Genomic DNA, 27,532 nt, shown 5'->3' on the forward strand with positions numbered 1-27,532 from the left:
ACCTGTCCAAGGAGTGGTGACAGAGGAGAAGAGCCCACCCAAACCTCACAGTAGATGGTGGGTGTTGCTTTTCAATGGTAGCTCTTGTCTTCTCTCTTAGGCTTTGTGTGGTAAGGCTGTCCTGCTTTCAAGCAAAATGATGTGTCAGGAAACCAGGACAGTTGATGTAACAGGGCACACATATATAACACATATGTTGGATCTGTGACTGCAGCTGTCTGACCGTGTTCCACATTCAGCCATTTAGTATTTATCAGTACTGGCTTATCTGTTGTCTTGGAAGAAGTGCTCTGTCAAACAGTGAGCTGTACAGTTCATACTTAAACAGTTCCTCAGTTACTCTGCCCTTTGCTGTGGCAATGGCAACCAACATCTGAAACAAAAATTGAGGGTCATGCTGGACTGATGAGTTGCATGATAGTGTCCACAAAGTCAATCTGCTGTGTGTAGCAAAGTTGGATTGGGTCCTGGAAAGAGAAGTGAACAGATGGGCCCTAGGGCCCCTACCACCTTCTCCCTGCACCCCCATTTTTGCTGCTATATGGATTTGATGAAATATAAAACATTCTTGACACCCCATTTGTCTAATAGCTATGCAAATAATATCACACACTCCCTGTGCATACATTCCCCTAGCTCAGAAACATTTTAACATACATATTTACTACAATAACCTCATATATTCATACATCAACAATGCTTCTATCTCTCTTTTTATCCCATTCATGCTTTCCTCCCCTCCCATCTACACACACACACACACACACCAAACTTTTCCATGGTAACAGTCCCAGATTTTGTCCCAGGATTTAGAAGTAAATTGAATCCAGCTGCTCAGAATGTGTTTTTTTTGGGGGGGGGGGGGGGTGGACTTTCCCTCTCTCTTGGGCCTTGGACATAAAAGGGCAATTATGGTTTCATCCTGTTCTTTTTAACAAGGGTGGAATTCAGAAAAAGTCCTTAAATTCCCTTAATTTAATATTTGTCTGCTATGTCTCAGCTTCAAGAGGGAGGAGAGTATCAGGCAGCATCTCTCCTCCATCTTCTCCTTGGGACTGGCTGGCTGATGTCAGTCAGGCTGAGGGAGGCGACGTTGCTTGATGCTCCTCCCCTCTCTCTTTGAGAGAACTCTTCTTGCTTGAAACTGAGATTAGTTTCCAATTAGTAGCCAGCAGTGTGCTAATGTGTCAGGGAGGTGGGGGTGGGAGTGAAGAGCAAATAGTTGCCTAGGCAGCAACCCACCTCAGGGGCCCATGGAAATTTGTACCACCTTATTCAATTTTACACTTCTGCCTGCTGCAGTATCATGTGAATGACTACAATACTGAGATCCTTCCCACACGTGCTACAGTTGGTGTTCAGACGAGGTCCTCCATGTTCCATCAGAAGAGCAGCTGGTGCAAATGCAGAATCTTCTTGATTGCAGCATCCACCCTTCATACCCTGGTTGTCTGGCTTCCCGAGGCATCTGGTGGGCCACTATGGGAAATGATGCTGGACTAGATAGGCCTTGGGTCTGACCAGCAAGGCTCTTCTTATGTTCTTATGACTGGAACTCCCCAAGGGAACTCATCTGGCCCTTTGCCTTTAGAACTCATCTGGCTCTTTGCCTTATTTTGATTGGCTCAGGGCGGTATACAATTAAAACAAACCACTAAAACAATAAAGAGCTAAAAACAGATTAAAAACAATATAACAACAATTAACAATTTAAAAACATTTTAAAACAACAATTAAACAATCACAATGATTAAAAGCCCCCAAATCGGGTTAGAATATTAAAACAGATTTTAAAACTCTGGAAAGCCAAGCCAAACAAATACGTTTTAAGGGCTCTCCTGAAGACTAATAGAGAATTCAAATTGCGGATTTCTGCAGGGAGCGCATTCCACAGCCCTGGAGCAGCTATAGAGAAGGCCCGCCTCCGAGTCGCCACCAGACGAGCTGGTGGTAACTGGAGACGAACCTCCTCAGATGACCTTAATGTGTGGTGGGGATCACACAGAAGAAAGTTATCTCCAAGGTAACTCGGGCCTAAGCCGTTCAGGGCTTTAAAGGTAATAACCAGCACTTTGTATTTTGCCTGGAAACATATTGGCAGCCAGTGTAGCTGTTTCAAAACAGGCATAATATGGTCTCTCCGGGTTGCCTCAGAGACCAATCTGGCTGCTGCATTCCTGTGAGTTCAAGTTCAGTTCAAAAATTTATTACGATCTTAGATCAAATACAGACATCCACACAGAATAAAAGTAAACAAAATAAGCATTTAATACCAACAGATAAAAGGTACAATCCAGTCACTGATACTAACTTGGCCAGCTGTTAGTTTTTGTCGAATTGCCACCACATAAAATTTAGCCACATTATAAGTAGTGTCTGTCAGTAGCAGAGCCAGGCCAGTGGCGGCCCATGTTTGGCCACCACCGCGGCCCCACTCGCCCTGCCCCCCACATCTGACATCAGATGCAGGGGTTAGCCACCTCCCCACATCTGATGTCAGATGCGGGGAGGCGTGGTCTGGCTCCTGAATGGGGCCACACAGCCCTGTTCAGGAGCTAGATCGGGACCAGCGCTGTGTTCGCAGCGTGGCCAGAAGTGGCTCTCCCTGCATTTAAGGCAGGGAGAGCCGCTCCTGGCTGTACTGCAAATGCAGTGCTGGCCATTTAGCTCCCGAACGGGGCCACGGGGCCCCATTCAAGAGCTAAACCATTCCCCCGCATCTGAGGTCTGACACAGGGGGCGTGTTGGGGCTGCAAGATGTGGCCCCTGAGGGGCGGTGGCCCAGGTTCTTTGAACCCGGTCACCCAATGATGGCTACGTCCCTGGTGTCTGCTTATCTAATAACAGGAGCTTAACTGTGTTCATGTGAGAGAAGGCACTCCCTGAAATAATCTGGGTCCTTTGTGTAAAGGTCAACAGCACAATCTTGTATTGTGCCCAGAAACTAAATGGCAACCAGTGCAGCTCCTTTAATATCAGTGTAATATGCTAATGGCACAGCGGGAAATGACTTGCCTAGCAAGCATGAGGTTGCCAGTTCGTATCCCTGCTGGTGTGTTTCCCAGACTATGTTTCCCAGACTATGGGAAACACCTATATAGGGCAGCAGTGATATAGGAAGATGCTGAAAGGCATCATCTCACACTGTGTGGGAGGAGGCAATGGTAAACCCCTCTTGTATTCTACCAAAGACAACCACATGGCTCTGTGGTCGCCAGCAGGAGTCGACACCAACTCAACGGCACACTACCTTTAATATGCTCCTTGCAGCTATCTCCAGGCTGGTTGCTGCATTCTGAACTTGCTGAAGAAACACATTCCTGCCAGAAACACAGTTAGTTGCTGCTTCAGCTTTATTATGACAAATGCAATAAACATGCTCATCCAACAGCAAACCATGCTCATCCAACTCTCCACACACAATCCAATAAGCTGAAGATAATGCACTCTTGTGGATATAATATCACCCAGGATAGTTATCCAGTGTAACAACATGCTAATATTGTGCTGGAAATTCTCTTCTCATTGTATATTAACAATGTCCACCAGGGTCACTTTATTTGTTAATGTATTTTCCTACATGGAAAAGATCTACACATAGGCTATACCATGGGTATATATGGTAGAAGATAATTGTTTAGACACATAGACACATTCATTTAGTAGCAAGTACACCAATGCACAAGCAGCTTGCCTGATCTGCACAATGCCCCATGCTATTTGACAGACTAGGTGTGATCATGATGTCAGTGTCAGGGGCGTAGCAAGGTTGGTGTGGGCCCAGAGACAAGTTTTTAAGATGCCCCCCCCACTCACTGAAGCTTAGCTTATGAAGTAAAGAAATTTTAAATAAGGCTGAATAGTGGTAACAAAAAGCATAGTGAAATTTATGTATATGAAGCTCATCTCGCTGCACATGCTCAGAGGCACAATATCCAGCTAAAAATATAGAATACATAAAATGGAGTGGGAGAAAAGGGTGGAGATGTGGGAGGAGGCCTCCCATCTCCTCCTCGTACTCATGATCTTAGAAAACTGGCAGATCCCTGCTTTCCACACCTCTTGTAACAAATTCAACCCCGCTCCCCGCTGGTATGTTTCTCAGACTATGGGAAGCTCCTGTATCGGGCAGCAGCGATATAGGAAGATGCTGAAAGGCATCATCTCACACCACACGGGAGATGGCAATGGTCAACCCCTCCTGTATTCTGCCAAGAAAAACACATGGCTCTGTGGGCGCCAGGGGTTGCCACTGACTGGAAAGCACAACCTTTCCTTTCCTTTCCAAGAAATCAAACACAGAATTCCTTCCGCTTGAAACTCCGATTGGCTCTGCTGGAGCCATGTCGGTTTTCTGATTGGTGATTTTTAACGTCTCATCATTCACTGCTGCAGGGCAGCCGCGGCGTCGCTAGATTGTCATGGGCACGCGCGGAGGAGGGGGACGAAGTTTATATCAGCCTAATGCGGACGGATACAACAAAGCGGCTCGCGGCGTCTTTTTCTCTTCACCTCCTTCATTGATATTCAGAAATATATTCATTATATAACAAAAACAAGCGCTGGATTCCTTGCCTCAGCGCCCCGGTTCCTGCTATCCCTTTGTGGCGACTATGGAGCAGTTTCTTAGGAAGTTTCAAAAAGGAGCAGGTGGGGGGACTCTTTATCCTGGCGAAGGAACACTAGGAGTTGTTGCTCCCCCGCCTGCAGTGAATGGCTGCGGGTAGCCGGGAGACGGGGCAGTTCCATCTGCCCCCCGGGCTGGTGGGAGGGCCATGGAGGCCGCGGGGGGCACCGGCCAGCGGGGGCCGTTTACATCCACCCCCAGAGAGCCTCCTCCTCCCCTGGATCCCCCCAAACGGGTGAGTGAGCCTGAGGGGATTACGGACCACGGGTGGAGGGGGGAACCCACCACGCAATGCAGAGTCTGCTCGGCCTTTCGGGGGAGACATAAGAGCTGGGCTCCTTCTCTCCTCCGAAGGCCCCCCCCCCTTCTCATGCCACTCAACGCCGTCCGTGCAGAGAGAAGAATTGGCTGGCTCGACCGTCTGGCACCCCTGCAGTCTGGTCCTATTATATCGAGATAGACGCGTGTCGTCTAACCCCTTTCAGTGGGCTTAAAGGGAAAGGGTGCCGTCGTCAAGTCGGTGTCGACTCCCGGCGCCCACAGAGCCCTGTGGTTTTCTCTGGGAGAATACAGGAGGAGCGGGCTGCTTAGGCACCCTTCCCGCTGCTGCTTCGCCCTGGATGGACTGTGACTTTGAAGTTTCGTTGAACTCGGCGGGATGGGCTCCTGAGGAAGCTTCAGCGCAGAAGAAAGAGACGGAGGGAGACGGTCGTGTTCTGGCCTCGGCTGGGGGGTGGTGGGCTTCTGAACGCTCGCCCACATTAAAAAATAAAAATAAAAAGTTTCCCACCCTGGGTGTGATTGGCAGGTTAGGGTGAGGTTACCTTAAAGCCTTCTCCCGAATGTGCTGCATATTAGGGAGAAAGCTTTAAGGCAGGGATTCTTAATGTTGGGTCCCCAGATGTTATTGGACTTCAACTCCCATAATCCCCAGCCCCAGTGGCCTTTAGTTGGGGATTATGGGAGTTGAAGTCCAATAACATCTGGGGAGCCAACACTGAGAATCCCTGCTTTAGGGTAACCTCTCCCTAAAGTGCCAATCACACCCTATGTGCTCCTCCTGCAGAGGAAAGTTCTTGAACCTCGGGGAGCATTCATCTGCACTATGCCGAAGTACACAGAAGTCCCTCGCCTCGGTCTACCTCCTCACCTGTGTTACCCATGTGGGCTCACCAGGTTCGTTCACTGCCTGAATTCTCTGAAAGCTCTTCCAGAGCTCAGCAGGGAAAGCAGGACATGATAAATACAAGGAGTCTGGTGGAGCCTTAAAAACAAAAACGTGTATTGTAGCATAATTTTTTGTGGACTAGTACAGTCCACTGCGGCAGCTACCTGTCTAGAGAGCAGGCGGCTGTTGGTTTGAATCCCGGCTGATGTGTTTCCCAGAATATGGGAAACACCTATATCAGGCAGCAGCGATATAGGAAGATGCTGAAAGGCATCATCTCATACTGCACAGGAGAAGGCAATGGTAAACCACTTCTGTATTCTACCAAGAAAACCACATGGCTCTGTGGTCGCCAGCAGGAGTTGATACCAACTCGATGGCACAACCAACAGTCCACTGCATCAGATGCACAAATTGTTATACTCAGTTGGTGTGTGTGTTTATGGCAATTTATCTGTGTACACATACATTTTAAGTCACACCTAGACACTCTTTACGGTACACATAAAGAGAAAAATAAAACACAGTTTTCATTGAATGGCCATGAAATGCAAGTCTGTGAAGCTTAGGTGTATAAGAAGGCAAAGTAGTGACAATTTACAAAAGCAGTAACTATGATAAAATCGTTCTAGTCTTGCAAAGTAATGTAATGTGACAGCAAAGTGTTGTCTGACTCAAATCTAAATTAATAGAACCAGTTTATCCACTCTAATTCAGCAGTCTCACACTGGAGTCTTCTTTGACATTTGTTTGTTGAACATTGGTGACTTTAAGATCAGCAGTAGAGTGTCTAGGTGTGACTTAAATGTTCTCCCATTTTTTCCCTTAATGTTACCATTGTTCATGTCAGCTTTGTGTTCTTGAATGCTTTTTTGTGTAAAGATTGACATAGAAATCACACACACACAAACACACACACGCCTTCCTCCATCCATGTTTATCTTTCTTTAAGTGATATTAGAACTGCAACAGCAGCCAGCACTGCCCCTGCAGCATGCAGAATGCAAATGAGATGTGGGACCTTTCCACACTAGGGCCCTTTAATACTTCTTGAGACGTAGTTCTGCTTCACCCAGTTGGAAATAGAATTAAAACTATGGCTCCATTCAGCACTTCATATAGCACCATAACAATCCTGCCATGCCCAACCCCACTGACAAGTTCCTGAGTAATATTTATTGAGAAGTCAGTCCCATTCAAATTTGAACCAACCCTGATAATCTGACCCACGATTTTAATACCTCAGGCTCCCCTTTCATGTGTGCTGTTGGGGTACAGGGGGAATTAGAGCATATTGGCTAGCCAAACCCCATGCTGCTGGCGCACTCCATAGCTGTGCCCCAGGGGGAGTGCAGAGGAGCCCATGGCTATGGAGGGGTCTGTGCCAGAGGCATGACTAGCTTGTGCATTCTCTTTACCCCTGTACCTGGTACACTGTACCCAGCCGGATAATCGTTGAATGGATCTTTATTCTGCTTTATGACACTTGGCTGAAAAAGCCACATATTTTAACACCTAGTTTTGTTCTTTTTATACAGAGGAACAAGCCTGAGACAGATTTGGAGAAATTACTTGAGACCAAGCCTTGTAGTGCTGCTTGAGACTTGCAGAGGAGGGGACACTGTTTTTCTCATCCCCTCCTCTTTCACTGCTCTGCTTATATAGTGCTAAAGGGCTCAGGTTTGAAGCTGGCTGCTAGTCCTAAATATGAACACTTTATTGTTTGTTAGCTTGAGGCTGCGCGGGGAGAAGTCTTGTGTATGGAGGAAAGCTTTTAAATTCATGACACACATTCCTTCAGTTCTAATCATTACCTGCAAGTTAAGCTGTTAGAGTCTCAAGCAAGCCACTTCTTCCCTCCGTTCTATTCCCCCCTCCAATCCAATACCTCTTCAGCATTCTGTGGCTCCCCTTAACTGCTAGACTCAGACTGCTTGATTTTCAGTTCTTTTAGACCCTTCTTCCCAGGCTCAGCACAAAGCACCCTGACTCCTGAGGAGGCATGGTTTGCTGCCAGTCCCCTGTGCCACCATGCACCATTTCCCACTTCCCTTGTAGTGTGTTGCATGCCGCTTTCCCTCATTTCTTTCTGATCTCTGATGCTCACTGTTTGTTTGTTTATTTGTCACATTTATATTTCACCCTATATAAAATCTGAGGGTGGTTTACAATTTGAACAAACAGGAAGTAAAACCTAAAAATATATATAAAAGATTAAAATTACCATAAATAAAACTTTAAAACATCAAATACTTGATCCCCCCCTCACTCCTGCAGTACAGAGATTTCCTCCCACCACCTGATCCCCTTTTCATCCTTCCTCTGTTTCCATGACATGCAAAGTGCACTGCATGGTGGTTCTCCCCACACCCTGTCCTCCCTGTCTCCACCCAGTTCTCTCTCTGGTCTTCTCCTTACTCTTACAGTGTGCATAAACGGATTTCCCCTAACCCGATTCCCTCCCCTTTATCTGATCTTTCCCCACTCCACACCTACCCCTCCGCATTACCTCACCTGGTGGTAGTGTGTGAGCTTCTGTCATCATCGCCTTCACTTTCTTCTCTCTGCCTCTGGGTCCTGAGAAGCCACAGGGGAGGGGAGCAGAAGGGAAAGTGTGAAGGAAGTGTGTCCTCCACACTTTCTCTTCTGCTTCTTTCCTGAGCTTTTGAAAAGCCAGAGGCAAGAGACTGGAGGAGGAGGAGAGTGGTAGCTGGTGCACACACTACCACTGGCTGACATTTGTAGGAGGCGAGAGACTGCCTGCCTATCAGCCACCATATCTGGCTGCAGGGAAGACAGGATGGCTGCCCATAGAAAGTAATTTAGAAATCCAGATTTTTATCATTGCTGAGACTGGACAGGTGTGTGCAGCAAAAGGTAGTTGTATAGGCAGGAGTTCTAGTCTGGTGTTGAGTGTGAAACCAGAAGATCCTCTTCCAGATAATGGGATGGTTAGTAATTTTTTTTTAAACCATAGCATTTTAGAATCGGAAGTTGATCTTGGATGTCAGCTTATCGTTATAATTTCTACATTCTGTACAGACTGATCAGAAATCTAAAAAAAGCCTGTGGAAAACTTGGTGAAGGGATTTTGGGGGTATAAGTGACAACCAAGTGTTTCTTAATTTCTTTTTAAAAAGTATTACTATATTTTATACTCCAGGTGTACCAGGATCTTGGAACATGGCCTCATTTCTCCAGAATTGTTATGGGAAGTGATGATATTATTGGGAGGTTATTTGTGGCAACTAGCTGGTTTTTAATGAAAAAGGTTTGCTGAATTTGAAAATCTACGATGCCAAATTTATACCCCCAGGATATGCTGCCTTCTTGGAAAATGGCCCCCATTTTAAAGGAAATATGATTATACAAAAATAAATATACCCCCAAATAAGCTTTGGGGCACCCCAATCATTCATTGATATAACTGGGAGATTATTGCCTTCAAGATTGCTCAAGATGCCCATATTTGTACACAGCCTAGAGATGTACATATCAGGTGGTATAAAATGTGAATTAATAATAATAATAATTAATAATAATAATAATAATAATTTCAATTTTTAGATCTTTGTATTTGGTGATTTTTTCTATTTATTTTTCTTCTATTCTGCTATCCCCTGGTATTGCTTTGTCGATTATTGTGACTTGTTTTTCTTTCTTCTCAACTACAGTTATATCTGGTGTATTGTGTGGCAGATGTTTGTCTGTTTGTAGTTGGAAGTCCCATAATATTTTTACATCTTCATTTTCTTCAACTTTTTCAATTTTATGGTCCCACCAATTCTTGGCTACAGGTAGCTTGTCTTTTTTGCAGATGTTCCAGTGTTTCATCCCTGATACCTTGTCATGCCTTTGTTTGTAGTCAGTCTGTGTGATCTTTTTACAACAGCTGATTAGGTGGTCCACGGTTTCATCTGCTCCTTTACAAAGGCGGCACTTGCTGTTTGTGGTTGATTTTTCTACTTTTGCTCTTATTGCATTTGTTCTTAGTGTCTGTTCTTGTGCAGCCAGTATTAAACCCTCTGTTTCTTTCTTCAAGTTGCCATTCTTAAGCCATTGCCAGGTCTTGGTGATGTCTGATTTTCCACTTATATTGTGCAAATATTGACCATGCAGTGGCTTATTTTTCAATTTTTCTGCTCGGTTCTTGACTTGTTCTTTCTTGTAGGCTTGCTTTGTTTCATTGGTGTTGAATAGTTTCTCGTTATTGACCATTTGAAGTGCATCTTCTTCACTGTCCTTGATATATTCTTCAAGGCCTCTTTTCTCCTCCTCTACTGTTTGATGGACTTGCAGCATTCCTCTTCCACCTGAGCTGCGAGGGAGGTATAGCCTATCGACATCACTGCGGGGGTGCAGAGCATGATTGTTGGTCATGATTTTCCTGCTCTAATGATCTAGCGTCTCTAGCTCTGCCTGGGTCCAGTCTATTATTCCTGCAGTGTATCTGATAACAGGTATAGCCCAGGTGTTTATGGGTTGTATGGTGTTCCCGCCATTGAGTTTGGACTTGAGGATTTTTCTAACTCTCCTGATGTATTCACTTCCCATTTTTCTTTTAACTTCAGTGTGTGCGATGTTATCAGCCTGGAGAATGCCCAGGTATTTGTAATGTTCTTTCTCTTCCAGGTTCTTGATCTTGCTTCCATTGGGCAGTTCTATTCCTTCTGTTTTTGTTATTTTCCCTCTGTTCATTATTAATGCAGCACACTTGTCTAGTCCAAACTCCATTGCTATATCGCTACTGAATATATGGACAGTGTTTAGCAGTGATTCGATTTCTGACTGGGACTTTCCATACAACTTCAGATCGTCCATGTACAGCAGATGGTTGATTTGACTTGATGTTTTAGATGTTTGGTATCCCAGGCCTGTTTTGTTTAGTATTTGTGAAAGTGGGGTCATGGCGATTACAAACAACAGAGGGGATAGTGAGTCCCCTTGGAAAATGCCTTTTCTAGTGCTAACCTGTCCAAGTGTCTCACCATTGATTGTTAACTGTGTACTCCACATGCTCATTGCTTTTTAAAATAAATATCTGAATGTTTTTGCTGACACCAGTTGTTTTGCTGACACCAGAAATTGAAAGGCTGTGGCAGAAAAAGACCAAAATAATCCCAGTGGTAATTGGCGCCCTGGGTGCAGTTCCAAAAGACCTTGAAGAGCACCTCAACACCATAGGGGCCACAGAAATCACCATCAGCCAATTACAAAAAGCAGCTTTACTGGCAACAGCCTATATTCTGCGACAATATCTATAACAACATTGAAAATAAAATTCTGGCATCCCAGGTCCTTGGGAAGGACTCGATGTCTGGATAAAACAAACCAGTCAATAACACCGGTCTGACTGTGTAAACAAGAAATAATAATAAATAATAAATATACCAACCTGTATATTATTCAGTGTGTATATTAGTCAATGTGTGCTTCCTCCATGCCTGTAGTTGCCAATATAAAATAAGGAACTAGAAGTATGCATCCTTGAAAAAAAATTCAGGTCACCCCGAGTGACATACCCACAATAACAAGAGACTTGTCCTTTAGCATAATAGATGGCCCTACACATTGTTTTTGCTTATGGCACTTTTCTGAAGTGTGCCATGCCAATCTTAACCCATGTACCTATACATGAGTATGGACTTGGGATGTGCTGCACAAAATAAACTTTGGGCCACCTCATACCCACACCGTCATGAGGTAGTATTGTAGAGTCATGCCCATTCCAGCACTTCATTCGTGTGCAAGTTATGCTCAGTTACACTGCCCCCAGTTCCAGTAGTTGCTAATATACATGAGATGAATAAGGATCTTGGAGGTCTTCTAGCCCAAGCCCCTGCTCAGTGCAGGAATCTAATAAGGCAGGGCTGGATAACTTGGACCCTCCTTCTGTTGTTGGACTACAACTCTCATCATCCTTGATTATTGGCCATAATGACTGAGGATGATGGGAGTTGTAGTCCCACAACAGATGGAGGGCTGAACTTGAGCAGCCCTATGCTAGGGCATCCCTAACAGATGGCCTTCCAGACTCTCTTAGAAAACCTTCCGTGAAAGAGTGCCCTGGGCGGACATATCCACACCCAGAGATGCGGGCTGAAAATTTTCCATGGAACGTTTTCTATTTCTAAAAATTCTTTAATTAACTTTTGGACTAGCACTGCACACATTCAGCAATGCAAGTTCCAAACTACTGCTTTGCTGTGCATTAGTGTTCCCTGTAAGAGGGATTCCCAGATGTTGTTGCATACCATAATCCCCAGACAAAGGCCATTGCAACTGGGGATGCTGGGAGTTGTAGTCAGCAACATCTGGGAATCCCTCTTACAGGGAACACTGCTGTGCATCACCAAAATATGCCCCTGAAGATCGTGCAACCCTCAAGGAATATTTTGGTGATGCATAGTGGGCTTTAGAGGGAAAGGGAGATTCGCATGTATTGAGAATGCCAATAAGAATAAATGTCTACCTAAAGCTTTGTGGTTCCTTGCTCTAGATGTTGGCCAGTGTGAATAATTGCATGTGTGTACAGATCTACAGTTTGCTGCCTGAGGCGAAGGATAGTATGACACCACCTCTCATCTGCTTAGCATTCTTACTTAGGCCATGCAACCAAGGCAGGCAGTGGCAGTGGGGGGTATTCCTAGTTCCCATGTGGAAGGGGAAGAGAAGAAAAAAGAGGCAGGCCCCATTGAGCGAAGAGGGGCAAATGAACAGCATGCCCGCATGGGATGAGGAAGGGCTGTGACAGCGGGCAGCAGCAGAGAGGCCTGTGGGTTGGTGCCTGTGGTGATGGGGGTGAGCTGGCTGGTGCTAGCTGCCTCCTGAGCCCCTCCTCAACCTGCCCCTGAGGCGACCACCTAACTCTCCCTCATGGAAAGGCCACCCCTGGTTGAACATAACATGTGAATAGAGGTTTTGGAACAATCTGACTTGTGAGTGGGTCCTCCTCCACTGGAAGTTTTAAAACAGTAATAAAAATGTGTTTATCGTGTTGAAAGTAATACTGCATATTCCCCTGCAATATTTGAACTAGTGCTAATGGTGGGGAGAGATTTAAAGCCTGTAATTGTTAGGTTTGTATTATCAAAACCAAAGGGATTTTGAGTCTTTTGATTAAAAAATAAAGTATTGTCCCTATGTGTACCTATTTCATGAATGCAGAGCTAGAATCATGCTTTCCATCTGCCCTGCATCTTCCAGGGCTGCAGTAGTGACATGAGGGGGGTGGGGGGGAGTCCACCCTAAATATTATTTTTGGGATCCACACCCCTCTTCCTGCATCATGATTTTTGTTTTGTTTTAAAATTAGGATGGCCAAGAATCTTTCTTCTTTTCCTTGAGTTGCCTCGCTTCCTGATGACCTCCTGGGACCCTGTGAAGTCCTATCTCTTTCTGGCATTTTCCTGTGGCAGATTGGGTGCAGTACAATGTAGTGTTTAAGATGTGCTGTGGCTCAAACCCAGAAATCACCCTCTCCTTGATATTTCACACGTTGCTGGAGTGCCCTTTGTTGAATATTGGCTGGAAGTCAAGTCTCCCCCACCCCCATGCCCAGTGTTTTGGGGCCAACTGTGATTACTCAGTTGTGATGGAAATTAAAGGGTTCTTCCATTACTATCACTTCACAGGCTCTAGGATTGAGCCTTGGTACTGAAAGCAGTTCCAAGGTTTGGTCCTGGCACAAATCAAGTTCTTACTGTTGATCTATGGGCCCTCTTCACTTACATGCCCTAGCATACGTCTCTCTAATGTTGGGTCTCAAGCCCTCTGATTTAACCTGTCAGCCAGCCCTAATGCTATATGTGGGAGAGTATTATTTTTCTACATACCGCCCCCCCCTTCCAACATTTGTCAGATGAAAATAGGGACACTCCTGGAGAGCTGAGTGTCCCAAGGTGGGGCTGATGGGTCAGTGGGTGGACTAGCACGGTCCAACTAGAGCTCATTAGGGTGATTATTATTCTGTGGCACATGCGTCATAATAAAATCACCCAAATGAGCCCCAGCTAAATTATGCCAGCTCCACCCACGGACCCATCAGCCCCACCCCGAGATACTGAGCTCTCCAGGAGTGTCCCTATTTTCATCTGTCAAATGTTGCGGGGAAGATATGTAGCACAGGAAGGTTACATGGAAGTTGTAGCTTCTGAATCAAATATGATTTGACACAGGATGTGGTCATCCACATGCATATACACAGTTAGTTGTTCCGCACATCTAGAAATTTGGCCTCTTTGTCATTACTTGAATGTGAATTTACGCAGTCTATGTGTGGGTAATTGAGGTCTCTTTGATGCTCTCTGATTTCCTTCTGCAACTCCCAATCACTGAGCACTTTGCTCAGGAGGCTGATATACACGTTCCTAGTAACACATTTCCTTTCAGGCCTTGTATTGTCACCCACAGACTTTCTGTGGAGGATTCCAGTCTTCTTAGATTTTCTAGCTTGTTAGATTCTATCCCTTCTTTAACATATAGTGCTACTCCACCCCCAGTTTGCCCCTCCCTGTCCTTTCTATAGAGTTTATATCCAGCAATAACCATGTCCCACTGGTTCTCACTGTTCCACTATGTTTCTGTTATGCCCACTATGTCTACGTTTTAATTAGGGACCAAGCAGTCCAGCTTGCCCATCTTGGCTCGGAGGCTTCTGGCATTGGCATATGAGCACCTGTATGCTGAATCTTTTACTTGGTGTGTGCTGTCTTTCTTATGGCTATTTGATTTCTTTGATCAGCTAGCACATCCTTCTTTCTGCTCTTTACCTGGTTCTACTCTACCCCCTTCTGGTTTACCTGAAGCATTAACACCCTCACACCTTAAGGGATGGTATTTGCCCAACCGAATACTGCCCAGCTCCTTTCAGCTGTCTCCCAGGTGTCATTTTAAAAGCTGCTCTGCAACGTTTTTTATTTTAAGCGCCAGCAGTCTGATTCCATCTTGGTTCAAATGGAGCCCATCTCTTTTGTACAGGCGTGTCTTGTCCCAAAATGTATCCCAATGCCTAATGAATCTAAACCCCTCCTCCCAGCACCACTGTCTCACCGACCCTGGGAAATCAAATGACTGGTCTGGCCTTGTTAGCTGGCTATTGGTCAGTGGCTGTGAGCTATTCTGATTTTTGATTGGTTAGAGGCTGGGCTAGCCCCTGGCCACTCTTAGTGAGGGGGTGGGGGGAGAAAGGCAAATCCTGATTGGTGATGAGGCACTAAATATGCAATTTGGGTCGTGACTAAATATGGTAATTACTTCCAGGGGTGTAGCAAGACCCTTGGAGGCCCAGGGACAAAATTATTGTAGGGGTCCCCCTATCATGCATGCAAAGCACGTGTGCCCCAAGCCACACCCCCTGCGTCTGATGTCAGATGCAAGGGGTGGGGCAACTAACGACTCCCTGCTACTGCACCTGCTCTTGCCCTGCCACCGCTTCTTATCTTTGCTCCTGTGTGGCTAGCCCGGGCCTCTCTTCTCCTGCCGTCCAACGTGCCTACCTCTCTCTCTCTCTCTCTCTCTCTCTCTCTCTCTCTCTCTCCAGCCAACCAGCCAAACTGCGTGCTTGCACAGTTTGAATATGGACATTGCATGCCTGTGACGTCACGAGCATGCGACTTCCATAATCTGACCAGCGAGAAAGAGAGAGAGAGAGACACGTTGGCCGCTCAGAGAGGAGAGGCCTAGCCCAGCCACAGCGCCGGCCGCCACCGCTACACATGGGCAAAGATAAGTGGCAGTGAGGCAAGGGCAGGGGGGGTGGCGGTGGCTCAAGGATGGCAGTGGGGCAGGGCAGGGGCAGTCTGCTTGGGGGGCACCTGACTCTCTGGCCCCAGGGACGTTTGTCCCTGCTTGTGCAATGGGCGCTATGCCTGTATTACTTCATTTGGGGCAACAGATCCCACTGAATACCCTAAGAGGATGGAAATGGCTTTACAAGGAATAGACCAAGAACCAGTGCCATCTACTGGCAAGCTGGGAAAATGCAAAAGCAACATTCAAGCAAGAAGGACAGACACACAGAGGGAAAGACAGAGAGGAAGATATTGTATGTTTGGTGAGATAATGAGGGGCTGGCAAGGAGTGGGGGCAATGCCCCCACTATCCCAATTGAGGAGTCTCCTCTGAATAATAATGTTCTAGAATAGGGGAATTTGAACAAAAGGTGGCAAGTCATGCCTCGTGGCTTACGTATGAGGGTTCTTAAATTATGATAACCAACTGGTGTCTGAGAAGTATCATTAATTGTATCAAAAGTATTTTTTGAAGACTTCTAAACCTTTTGCACATTTCTACCACAGCAGTTCTGGTTCACTAATCTGAAAAAACAAACGTTCCTTCTATGCATTATTTTTCATTTGATTTGCTTATTTCAGTGTTTTATTGTTGTTTTCTAGACTGATTCATCAACATCCTTAAGTAGTGACAGTTCAGGAGAAGACTGGCTCATAAAGGTTTGCTGTCCAGGAGCCAGACATCGATATCGGAGACCTGTTGAATTAAAAAAGGTGAACAAGCCGACTTGAAACTTACTTTAGTGTACCTCAAGCTTGGGTTCTACCTACTGGTTGCTTTTTTGCTTTGCAGTGACATTTGGAATTCCACCTGACTTTTCACACTTCCACAGAATAGCATTTTTTCTACATATGCATTCTGCTTAGTCAGAGAAGTTTGCCCTGTTTAAAGTGGCTGCTTCTTCTGATGCTGGAATTTGTCAATTCCTGAAAAGGTTTCCCTCTGACCTATCCATCCTTAAATTCTCCTTTCCCTAACCCCACTATTTCCTCATTCTTTTTCTTTAATTTAACTTTTTTATTAGCTCAGTTACAGATTGGGTTATTGTGCAAATATTGTATTTTTAAAAGAATATCAGCAGAAAAGCATTATAATGCAAGTTTTTAAAAATGTGCTGTTAAAATGGCGCTTGTTGGGGGAAATGATGTCATTGAGAATGGTGACTGCTTGTGTTTGAGTCCTTAGCTCTCCTTCCCAGGTAGTATTCCCTCTAACATGGATTCCCAGATGTTGTTGACTACAACTCCCAGAATCCCCAGCTGTAATGGCTTTTGCTTGGGGGTTATGGGAGTTGTAGTCAAAATCTGAGAATCCCTGTTAGAGGGAACACTGTCCCCAGGCAAGTGTTTACAGCTATAATTAAGGTGGATACATAGTGATTCACTCTGCAGTGGGCAAGCATGATGGTGGAAATAGTGGGAAGCAGCAGCCACCGCCCCTCCCATAAAAGGTACCTGCGCCCACAGCAACAGCAAGGCCCCTCTTCTCACAGTTAGAGCCCCAGAGGAAAACAAGATGACGGATGGTGAGAAGGGGAGGATGGGAGAATAAAGCAGCCACAAAGGGGGACATGCACCCAAATGCAGCAAAGCCAGACACTTCTTTGGATCAAGTGCAAACCTTTATCCAGCCGTTACAAATAGAGCTGCAAGAAGTTGGAGATAAACATGCATGAGCTCAGGTTAAAAACAGGGAAATATCTACTACTTATAGAAGGAAATGAACAGATGCATAGGTGAAAATTCAGCTTAATCTTTTTTAAAAATCAGATAATAAAGAATAGAATATGTAGCTAGGATGAAAGATATCGTAAGATATTTGTCCAAAGGATGGTGCAGATAATTACATGTGATGAAGCCAGGTAGTAAAGTGCTGTTTGGGAATAACAGGTAACAGAAAACAGGATGAGGACACCAGGTGCCTCTGCTGTTTTCAGTGCAGTGTGCTGATGTGTGGAATTCTGGCTCTAAAATCAGTTATTAATCCATGGTTATCTTTAATGGAACAATTTTAAATGGTGGTTCCACTAAATTTGCTGAGAAGCAAATATTATGATAAATGGAGCCCTTTCTCACAACCAGTGAGAAAGGGCAATAGGATTAGCGGGAAGGAAGCCCTGAAGAGCTTACCTCCCCACAGATGAGCAGTTTCCTTTCCCTGGGCGGGCAGATTGCACGCCCAGATGAGCACCGGCTGCTGCCAGTAGCTCCAAGGGTTGGGGTGCAGGGATGTGTCGCCCCATGTCGCCCTGCCCCCTGGAGTGAGTACCCAGAGCATTATGGGAATTTCTCCCTCCTCTCCCTGAAAGCACAAGCGACCATGGCTGACAGACAGTTGAAAAAATGAGCACTTGCTCTCTTAACCTCGTTTTAGAGGGAGGCTCCATAGGCGGGTTTGCTGCTGTGGTGCTACTGTGATTGGGCCAGATCCCAGCGGTACACACGCTCATGCAAAACCAGGATGGGCTTCCTTAGCTCGGTTTTGCATGCATGTGTGAATAGCCTCACTGTCTTTTAAATTTCCGTACTGTTTTTCTGATCAACGTTTCCCTTCCCCAACATGGTCCTTGTTTCCCCCAGTGTTTAGTTGTTTTAGGACGATGAAAGACATTTAAATTCTTCCAAGCCCAAGAAGTCTTCTCTTGGACAAAGACAGGATAAAGTCTTAAACTACATTTACTGTATACTCTTGCTTTATAAGCACTCTTGCTTTGAGGAAAATCCATTTGAACTTAAAGCTATGACAGTCTTACAGCCCTTTCTTGTGCACACTGAGTTCAGTGAGACATACAGTGGTCCCTCTACTTACGAAATTAATCCGTTCCAAATGCACATTTGTAAGTCGAAAAGTTCGTAAGTCGAAAAGCGGTTTCCCATAGGAATGCATTGGGAACGGATTAATGCTTTCCGGAGCCTAGAAAAAAGACCCAGACCCGCAGTAAGGCTTGCAAACTGCACAGGAACATTTCTTTTCAAGAATAAACAGGCAGTAAACAGGCAGGCAAGTCAAGGAAACCGCATGTAAAATTCGTAAGTCGAGGAAACCCCATCTAAAAATTTGTAAGTCGAAAAAACCGCATCTAAAACCGGATCTAAAACTGCCGTTTGTAACTCGAAAAATACTTATGTCGAGTAGTTCGTAAGTCGAGGGACCACTGTACTTCCAACTAAGCCAATATATAATTGTAGTCTTAAATATTTTTCTGACTTCAAATGCATGCAAGATTTACTTCAAATTCAGCACATCAATACTGCATATTTCATCATAGCCCCGAAGGACTGGATTCTCACACAGTTTGGATAAAGAAGATGATTTCACAGAGACAGCAGGAGGGATGCCTCTTGCATCTTACCAGGTACAACAAATAAATGATTTCTTAAAGAGATCCTGTAACATTGATGCTTTGCATATACCAGGCAGATGAATTTTTGAGTGAATAAGAGTAAGAAAATAAGGATAATTGTAATATTTATGTCAGTGCATAAGAATCCTCTTCTATTAGTTCTTCCTGCATTTCATATGATGAAAAATGCATATTTAGAGGCTTCCACAAATTCACTTGTTATGCCACTGTGGTGAGCAAGCTGGCGCTATCTGGCTATCAGACTTGGAGCTGGCGACGTGGGTGAGGACTGTCCTAGCAATCACCCTCTGTTCTGAAGGGAGGTGAGGTCCTCAGCTGCCACTTGGTTGCAGGGTCTGCAGAACCTCAGCCTAATGGCAGCGAAAGAGGCACCCAGGCCTCCTTTCCCTATTATGAAGCAAGGAAGGGTGGCAAGAGATCCTCAGCTACCACTTCACCACTATATTCAGGGTGCCATGTCTGACTGGCTGCCCAACAGCATGCGGCACACCTGCCTTCCTTGGCTTGCTTGGAGGGGTGTGTGTCTCCTTGGGGCAAGCTGGCATGCGGGGGGGGGGGGGGAGATTACCATAATTTTGGCTTGGTGAGCAAGGCCAGTTACAAATTGTAGCTTGCTATGTATATATATTTTCTCAGTGCTGCTAACAATGTTCAGATATGTTCTCCTCTCACAAAACTGTATCAGATCTTGAGTTAAAATAAAATATTGATTTACATTCCCTTTAGGGAAAAACTGCTATTTAGTGTCTTGCTCTCCCTGCTCACTGTGCTTGTTTAAACTTTGCTAAAGAGACAAAATGGAGAACAGGAGATACAGCAGAAATGCATCTGCTCAGGAAGTAGCATATAAACATATTCTTGGACACCAGCTAGTGGGAAAGGGAGGAAGAAAAAAACTTTTGACCGTAATCTCCCTCCCACCAAGGAGGCTCTGCTTGTTTCCCCTCTGAGCCCACTTCAGAGGTGCACAGGAGAGCTGTGCAAAGATTTGACTTTCGAATTTTATACACATTGCACAGGCTCAGTTAGTCAGTCTTTATTAGTACAGCCAATGGCCAGAATTACAAAAATAAAATCATTTAGAATTAACAACTTCATTCCGAATAACACCACAAATATAACAGAATTTAGCAACATTGAGTGAATTCTCCTCTTTACAATCCTTTAAAATTAAATTTAAAGGCTCAGCAGGGAGACAGCAGCTCCCAGTGCAGCATCTGGACCAGTTGAGGTTCTGAACCAGTGTTTGGTTCTCAAACTTGTAAAATGTGAGCTAGATGATAATGCCGTCAGGTGGATTCTAAAGGAGGGTTCATCAGTGGCTCCTCATCAACCTGAAAAAGGGTTTCAAGTGGGGCGCTGAAGGGCTCTGTCCTGGGCAAGGTACTCTTCAGCTTCATTCATTCATTCAAATTTTCTTATATACCACCTCCTCCAAAGACTCTAGGTGGTAAACAACAAAACCAATAACTGTTAATTGTTAATTAATTGTTAATTTATTACTTAATTTTGATCATTGATGTAGATGAAGTCACTGACAAAAATTTGTCTTCAGACACAAGGTTGGGAAGGAGAGTCAGCTCCTGAGAAGTCAGTAAGAAGCTTCAAAATGACCTATCAAAATGATAGAATGTAAAATGAATAGAAAAATGCAAAGTTCTGCACTTGGGCCAATAAAATAAAATAAAATAAAATAAAATGCACAGTACATGGCTTGGCAGTAGTACATATGAAAAGAATCTCAGACTTGCAGTCAGTCACAAGCTGAACATGAGTCAGCACTGTGATAATAGAACCGTAGTTTCAAAAATCACAAGAAGTAATGGAGTTTCACTTTTCTCCATACTAGTACCCCCCACACTTCATCTGGAGTACTGTTCTAGATGCTTCCCTTTAATAATGGTATAAAGTAGGCAAATCCAGGGGAGGGCAACAAAGATGATCATGGGTCTGGAAAATAAGCCCTATGAAGCAAGCTTGAAGGAATTGGATATGTTTAAACTGGAAAAGAGAAGACCGAGGGCAGACATGACAGCATTTTTCAAATACCCGAAGGACTGTAGAAGAGGGCAGATGCTTGTCCTTTGCTGCTGCAGAGGGCAGGACTAAATCTAATGGGCTTAGGTTACAGTCGGTGGCTTTTGGTTGAATGTTAAACTTCTTGAACAATTGCCTAGAAGGGATGGTGAACTCTCCCTCTCTGGACAGCCATCTGTTGGGGATGCTTTAGTTTGGGATATTCTGCACTGAGCAGGGGAGTGAACTAGTTGACCTCCAGCTCTATGAACCCATGATTCTATGTCACATAAAGCTTAATCTCTCCAAATAATTATGCCTGAAGCCTCCGTCCTTTACTCCACTGTAAGACTGTAAACAACTGCAGACTTTGGACTATTACATTATGCCCAAATACCACAACCCTCCTGCCTTGTTTGCCTTATTTAACATGCAATCTGATGAAGAGTTCTGAAGGACTTGAAAGCTTGGTTAGGATTTTGTTTCATTTTGAGCGGTCCTAATTAAGGTAGTACTTAATGCAATTGTGACTTTTGAACATTTCTATCTAGTAACCCTTTTTTTCTGCTTGATTAGCATGATCTTGCAGAATGATGTTCAAATAGTTTCCTGCATAGAAAATATGCTTTCTTCTCTGGGATAGAGAAATAATAACTTTACCATGGGTTAGAAAGAAAAGCAAAACAAACAAGATGAAAAGAATGCAATAACTTGGAATTGAGAACTGATACTCCAGTACTTGTGATGACATAATAATTGAACGGTTCTGTTCAGTTGTACAAACACTCCGTGCCAGTAGCTCATTCTGTTCAGTTGCCTTATAGCATACAAGGACCATATTCAAGTCAGGGAGTTACTAGGAAGCCAGTGTCTATAATCTGGCAAGCTGCAGATTGAGAGCCCTGTGAGCAAGCCCTCTAAAGGTTTCTTATTCATAATAGACTAGTTTTGTGAGGCAACTAGGCAGCTGCTATGGAGTTTTTCTTTCCCACCATATTTTAACATTCTCATAACTAGACCTACCCAGGAGTGCCAAGGCAGGAGAGTTCAGACTTACAGTGGCTAATAAGACTTCGCTGTCCAAGAGCCCAGATGGAGGAGAGGATGCCAGGTCTAAAACAAGTGAGTGTTATATATACATGTAAGTGCTAAGGATGGGAATATATCAACTGCTTTGTCAGTACAGGATACAAACTATAATTACAAAACATTTAGCATCATTTCATCTTTAATTTTATCAAGGGTCGTCCCCCCCGCCGCCGCCGCTCTAGTGAGGGCGACTGATCTAAACAGATTCAAACACAGCCTGCTTGGATTACCATGTGTCAGGACTGCTGTACTGGTTTCCTGCACTGAGCAGGGGGTTGGATTTGAAGGTCCCTTCCAGCACTAGAGTCCTGTGAATCTAAGTGTATCTGGCACAGTTCCTTATTTAGAATCTTTGCATTTCAGAAGCTGTGAAAAATTTCCTCAGTACCCCTGCCCAGAAATTAAGTCTTTCAGAAGTGGCAAAGAGACTGAACTGGGTTCGAGTGTCACCTCTGCCATGAACTGATTAGGTGGTCTTTGGAGAAAGAGTAAAGGAAAATGTGACCCTTGTCTCAAAGCACCACTTGTGCTTTGTATAACTGAAAGCTCTGCACAAATGATTGTGGTTTATTTATATTGTTTTTGTTCTTAAGAAAAACAGCTCAGGGCTGGTCCTAGAATCAGAAGTGCCTAGGCTGAGGCATGCCTTCAGCACATTCCCCAGTTAGTGGTTAGTCTGGAGGTGTTGCCAAGTTGTGTAGCTTTTGCAGGCTCAGCTTGGCACCCCCTTCAGATAGGCACCCTGGATGACAGCTTGGCTCGCCCGCTGCTAACACTGGCCCTGGCTAAGCTTATTGCTTTCTGCACTGAAGTTAATGTATAATTACTCACCATGCCCCAAAAGAGTTTTGACCCATTTTCAAATATTTGTAGGAGTAAAGGTACACCCAGTATCTAGAGATTTAATTCTCCTAAATGTACCCGTCGCTAATCCCATGTGTGGCAGCTCTTGCGAGAGCAGCTGCCTGGGGGATAGCGACGGGGACGGGAGACAATGGCAGTGGCGGGCCATTGCTCTGTGCCTGGCCCAGCTAGTTTTCTTTATTCGCAGTAAATGGCGTGCTTTTAGTTATCTTTTGACATTATAGTGCCAGAGTGGTGCTTTTTTAAAGGAGCAACCAGACACAAAACATGCAGTTAGAAAAAAAGTTCATTTCTAAAAGAACATTTTCAAAAATTCAAGTCATGCAAAAGTTGTATTATATTAGATGATGAATGTGTTCTAATGAACACACTAATCCCCGTTAACTGTGGATGACTGACATTAGTGTGATTGTCTGAACCCTTGCATAATGGCAATCCCAGCTAAGTTCCACAGAGTTAATAAGAATATTTAATCTAGGCTCAGATTTGAGTTAGTCATCCCCCTGGATCCCCTGGCCAGGTCCACTGGTCAGCAGAACCCATACCTCTCACCAGTCCTGGCTATCTGCACATGCTGTACCCTTATCTGTGTCTACCATAGACCCTGCATTCAGAGCAGACCACACCTGCTGACACTCTAGCCACACCTTCCGCACTCCATGGCCATGCAGACAGAAAGCTTTTGATTCCACTCTGCATGGCAACATACCACATCATCCACATCTGACATGCCCTACCCACAGCTGCCCCCAAATCCACACTACTGCCCCTTCAAACTACAGCACAGGATGCCATGGACAGCAGCCCCACACTCCACTGACACGCCAGCAGGGACACCTGGCCGCTCATGTGACAGCCCTCAGGTCCACTGCCTGTGGGACCAGTGGCATGGGATGCCTGTGGGACCAGTGCCACTTGGGGGGACAAGGGGGATGTATGTGTATGCTTGCCTGATATGGGGACAGGGAGAGATGATTTCACAGTTTCCCTTGGGATGTTCCATCCCCAAGGAAGTGCCTTTGGTCAGGAGAGGCTTCTTGTTTTATCTCTTTTTTTGACCAGCGGAAGTCAGGGGCCTTCAAAAACTGTACTCCCTGTGCAAGGTACTGGGGACAGGCAAATCAGTTGGATGGCCAATTTATTGGTGCTGGTGCAGGGAGGCTATTGGGGCGGGAAGACTGGATGGCTGGACATACTCCTCCCTGCTATGCCAGCCAGAGAATGATGGGTCCCTGAGAAGGATACCGTGTCCTCTCCTCCTGCCAATTGTAACAATCACAGGGGGTGAGGGTGGGTAACAGACTCTCCCTGCCCTCCCAGGATGCACATATAACACTCTTCTGCAATAGTGCGATCAAATTCCCACTTCTGAGGCCCCACCAACACTCTGTGTAGACTTCTAAATGTTATGGAATGTGTATGTGTGCTTAGACAAGGAAAATGCACAGGTAGTGGCACATGCCATGTACGTGAATTACATACCATGGTGCAGTTCTGAATGTTCCTTAAAAAGATTCTGTACCACAGTTTAATCTTGTTTGGTCTTGATTTATGTGGATGATTTGAAGAAAAAACAAACCAGTCAGTTGACTCATTGATGATACTGTGTGGCTGGATTTAGATGCTGCTGTCCATTACCACCCTTATACGGTGAGCCAAATTCCAGTGTGACAATTGTATGACTCTCCACAGCAGATGCTGTTTTCACCTGGAGACAGGTTCTCAATTTTCGAGTGGCTTCTGAAAAGGGGCTTTATAGCATGTAATTGCTGCCTGGACAGGGCTAAAACTAGAAGAGATACCAGGATGTAGGGCTGCAGTATTGAGTAATATATTTAAGGGTGAACAGTAAGGCAACTGGAATCAGCTTTATTATTTGTCTAGACAAATATTAATTAAAGGTTAAGTGGAAGGTGGAATATTCACTGTAATTCTCTCCCCCCACCCCCTTTTGCAAGTCTCTTCCAGAAATATCCACAAACCTGAGTAATTCCCCAAGCAAGACTTTGAGAAGTAGTCAGTCTGAATGGGCAAATGCTTCGGAGAATTGGCTGACGCAGAAGAATATTTTTACTGCACAGGTATGGTTGAGTTGTGGGGGGTGGGGAGAATCAGAAATGTATACTGGCAATGCTTTAGCTCTGTCAACATTGAGAAGGAAAGTATTGTTCTTCAAACATGAGGCTGAAAAGGGGCACTGCTACAAGCTACACATTTCAAAAGGGCTGAACACGTCACTCTTCTGAACTAATTTATTCTTTGAGTTCCATACAGTTTGTTGAATGCATTTTAGGGTTAGAAGAAATGTTGTTCCTGTGTGCTGTGCATGGGGGTTGGTCATATAAGAGATGGCAACTGCATTTTAAAAATATGTTATATAATTGAAAGAACTTTTTAAAAGGTAGCATGAATTTGGATGGGTAATATCCAAACCGCCCTGAGCCATTTTTGGAAGGGCGGTATATCAATCAATCAATCAATCAATCAAATAAATAAAATATATATGTAGATCTGAAAATAATGTAATGATCAAATACCAACATGGGACTCAGTGGCAGCTGGTGAGGGGTACCTTTAAAAGTCCTTACTGGCGAAACTGGCGGCATCTGCAAGCTGCAGAGAGCAGCGTCGTGCCGCCCGGCATCCTGTGTGGTGACTGCCCTGCCTACGGCACTCACCTGGCCTCTGTGCATGCACAGCAGCAATTTGCATTGTCAGCAACACCATGTTGACCACACAAATGGCTGCTGTGCATGCACAGAGGCCAGGTGAGTGCCGTAGGCAGGGCGGTCACCACACAGGGTGCCAGATGGTGCGCTGCTGCTCCCTGCAGTTTGCAGGTGCTGGTGGTATTGCCATAGAGGACTTTTAAAGTTACCTCTCACCGCTGCCCCTGCACTGCCCCCACTGATGGGGCTATTTAGCATACTACAGAATCTCACCTTTGCCCCTTGAATTTGATGAGCAGTCATTGTTTGTCACTAAACTCTTACTCTTTGTTAGATTTATATCCCACTCTATTCCGTAGGCTCACAACAGTTTACAACATTGTTTGGGATTAATAATCCTGACTCCAATGGACTCAGGATTTATACAGATTTACTGTGTGATTCAGTGTCTTTGTATACATGCTTGTATATGTCTCTAATTACACTTGAGCAGGATTAGGATTTTCTCATATAGGAAGTTCTTCCCTTTCTTTTAAAAACATTTATGTAGTGTTTGAGCTTGCTCTTATAAATTTTACTTAATTGTACTGAAACCTTTAATACTTGTAGTTGCGATTTTAAAAAAAGGCAATTTAGAATGTTCTAAATTACTATGATGTTTGCAAGCATGCTGGTTGACAGCCCTGACCACCAGTTTTTCGTCTAACCTTCTGAATAGTGTAAGTAATAACAGCAACTTCTCCTATCACTTACCTTACAATTTTTGTTCCACTCTGTGATAATCTCCAATTCAATGCAGCCTCAAAACTGCACTAATCCAAGTCTCATTCCCTTCAAAGAAGGCTTTTAAAGTCACTGGCTGACATGCTGACCAAATTTACTTGAGGAAGTGCCATTACAATTAAAAGGTCAAGATAGGCATGTCTAACTTGTCCTTTTAATTTCAGTGGGATTTCCTTGAGTAAATTTAGTAGGGTGGTTGGCCACTTTCCCCCCAGCCTCTTCTTTACTTTGCAATGATGATTTGCTCATATCATTCCTTTTAATTACTACTTTTTATTCAGCAGTTCTACTTCTCAGATTTTGCTGGTATTTTATTAGGATGTAGTTAATGAAGGCCAGGATCTTGTTAGTGCTGCACGGTTCCTGTTGGAAAGAGAAAACTGCTTTGTGAGGGTAAGAAACAAAACATTGTGTGTGTTTGCACTTGCAGTGTGTATTTCTAACTGTTGAGGGAGACCTAGGCTCTTGAGAATTGAATGTTGAGAGAATTTTTGCATTCCATACTTTTTCTGTTCATGTATGATTTTTGACTTGATTTTTTGTTTTGCTAGTGGCATTATAAACTTTGTATACATTCACTGGTGGCTGAACCTCTGTAATAATGAGGTTAACAGATCATTTGATGTTTATAAGGAAAGAACAATTATGTGGGTTTTGGGAAGTTTTCTTTAATTTGGATGTGGCAATCTCATGCTTAGAATTTACCCTTACATAGACATAGTGTGCTGCTTGTTCATGCCTTTCTACTGTTATGAGGCTAGTCTCTTCCTAGATTGAGAGTATATGAAGCTGACTTGCTCCATATATGTTAACTTATCTTTTGATTTATTTGCTCCCTACATTTTCTTCCTTCTCCTTTAATTATGCTTTGTTATCTTGTTGTGTTGCCCCATCTTGGGCTTCCTTCACAGTCTGTTGATCCGTGCTGTGCACTAGGACATTAGACCTCTGCCTGGGGCCCTGTATCTTGGCCACTCTGCAGCAGATACTGTATTAGTGATCTGAATTCAGATATGGGGAGAATGGATCATTGGAGCTTTCCATTATAGGTTGCAAATGCACCAACTAGTCACAGCAGTCTGTAGATGTTGCTCAGATGCTGGGACACAAGTATCTTGAATGCGAAGTGTGGCTGAGCTGGGTTTGACATAGCTGCCTGT

The 27,532-nt window shown here is 44.5% G+C and overlaps 1 protein-coding gene across 6 annotated transcripts in view; it reads left to right on the forward strand.

Annotated features, from left to right (window-relative positions):
* The first annotated feature begins 4,448 nt into the window (after positions 1-4,448).
* Positions 4,449-27,532, forward strand: part of LOC128339637 (protein FAM228B-like) — a 47,104-nt gene continuing 24,020 nt past the window's right edge. For 2 of the 6 annotated variants that reach the window (XM_053283892.1, XM_053283891.1), the window contains exons 1-6: positions 4,690-4,862; positions 16,190-16,300; positions 18,856-18,942; positions 21,985-22,089; positions 24,879-25,001; positions 26,691-26,765. In XM_053283892.1, the coding sequence (XP_053139867.1) occupies positions 4,776-4,862; positions 16,190-16,300; positions 18,856-18,942; positions 21,985-22,089; positions 24,879-25,001; positions 26,691-26,765 (588 nt within the window). In that variant the 5' untranslated portion in view covers positions 4,690-4,775. Of the gene's footprint in view, positions 4,651-4,682; positions 4,863-16,189; positions 16,301-18,855; positions 18,943-21,984; positions 22,090-24,878; positions 25,002-26,690; positions 26,766-27,532 lie in introns of those variants that run through there. The other 4 variants (XM_053283893.1, XM_053283890.1, XM_053283895.1 and 1 more) reach the window with 4 other exon arrangements.

The sequence above is a fragment of the Hemicordylus capensis genome, chromosome 1 (assembly GCF_027244095.1).
Source record: "Hemicordylus capensis ecotype Gifberg chromosome 1, rHemCap1.1.pri, whole genome shotgun sequence".
NCBI classification, from domain to species: Eukaryota; Metazoa; Chordata; class Lepidosauria; order Squamata; family Cordylidae; genus Hemicordylus; species Hemicordylus capensis.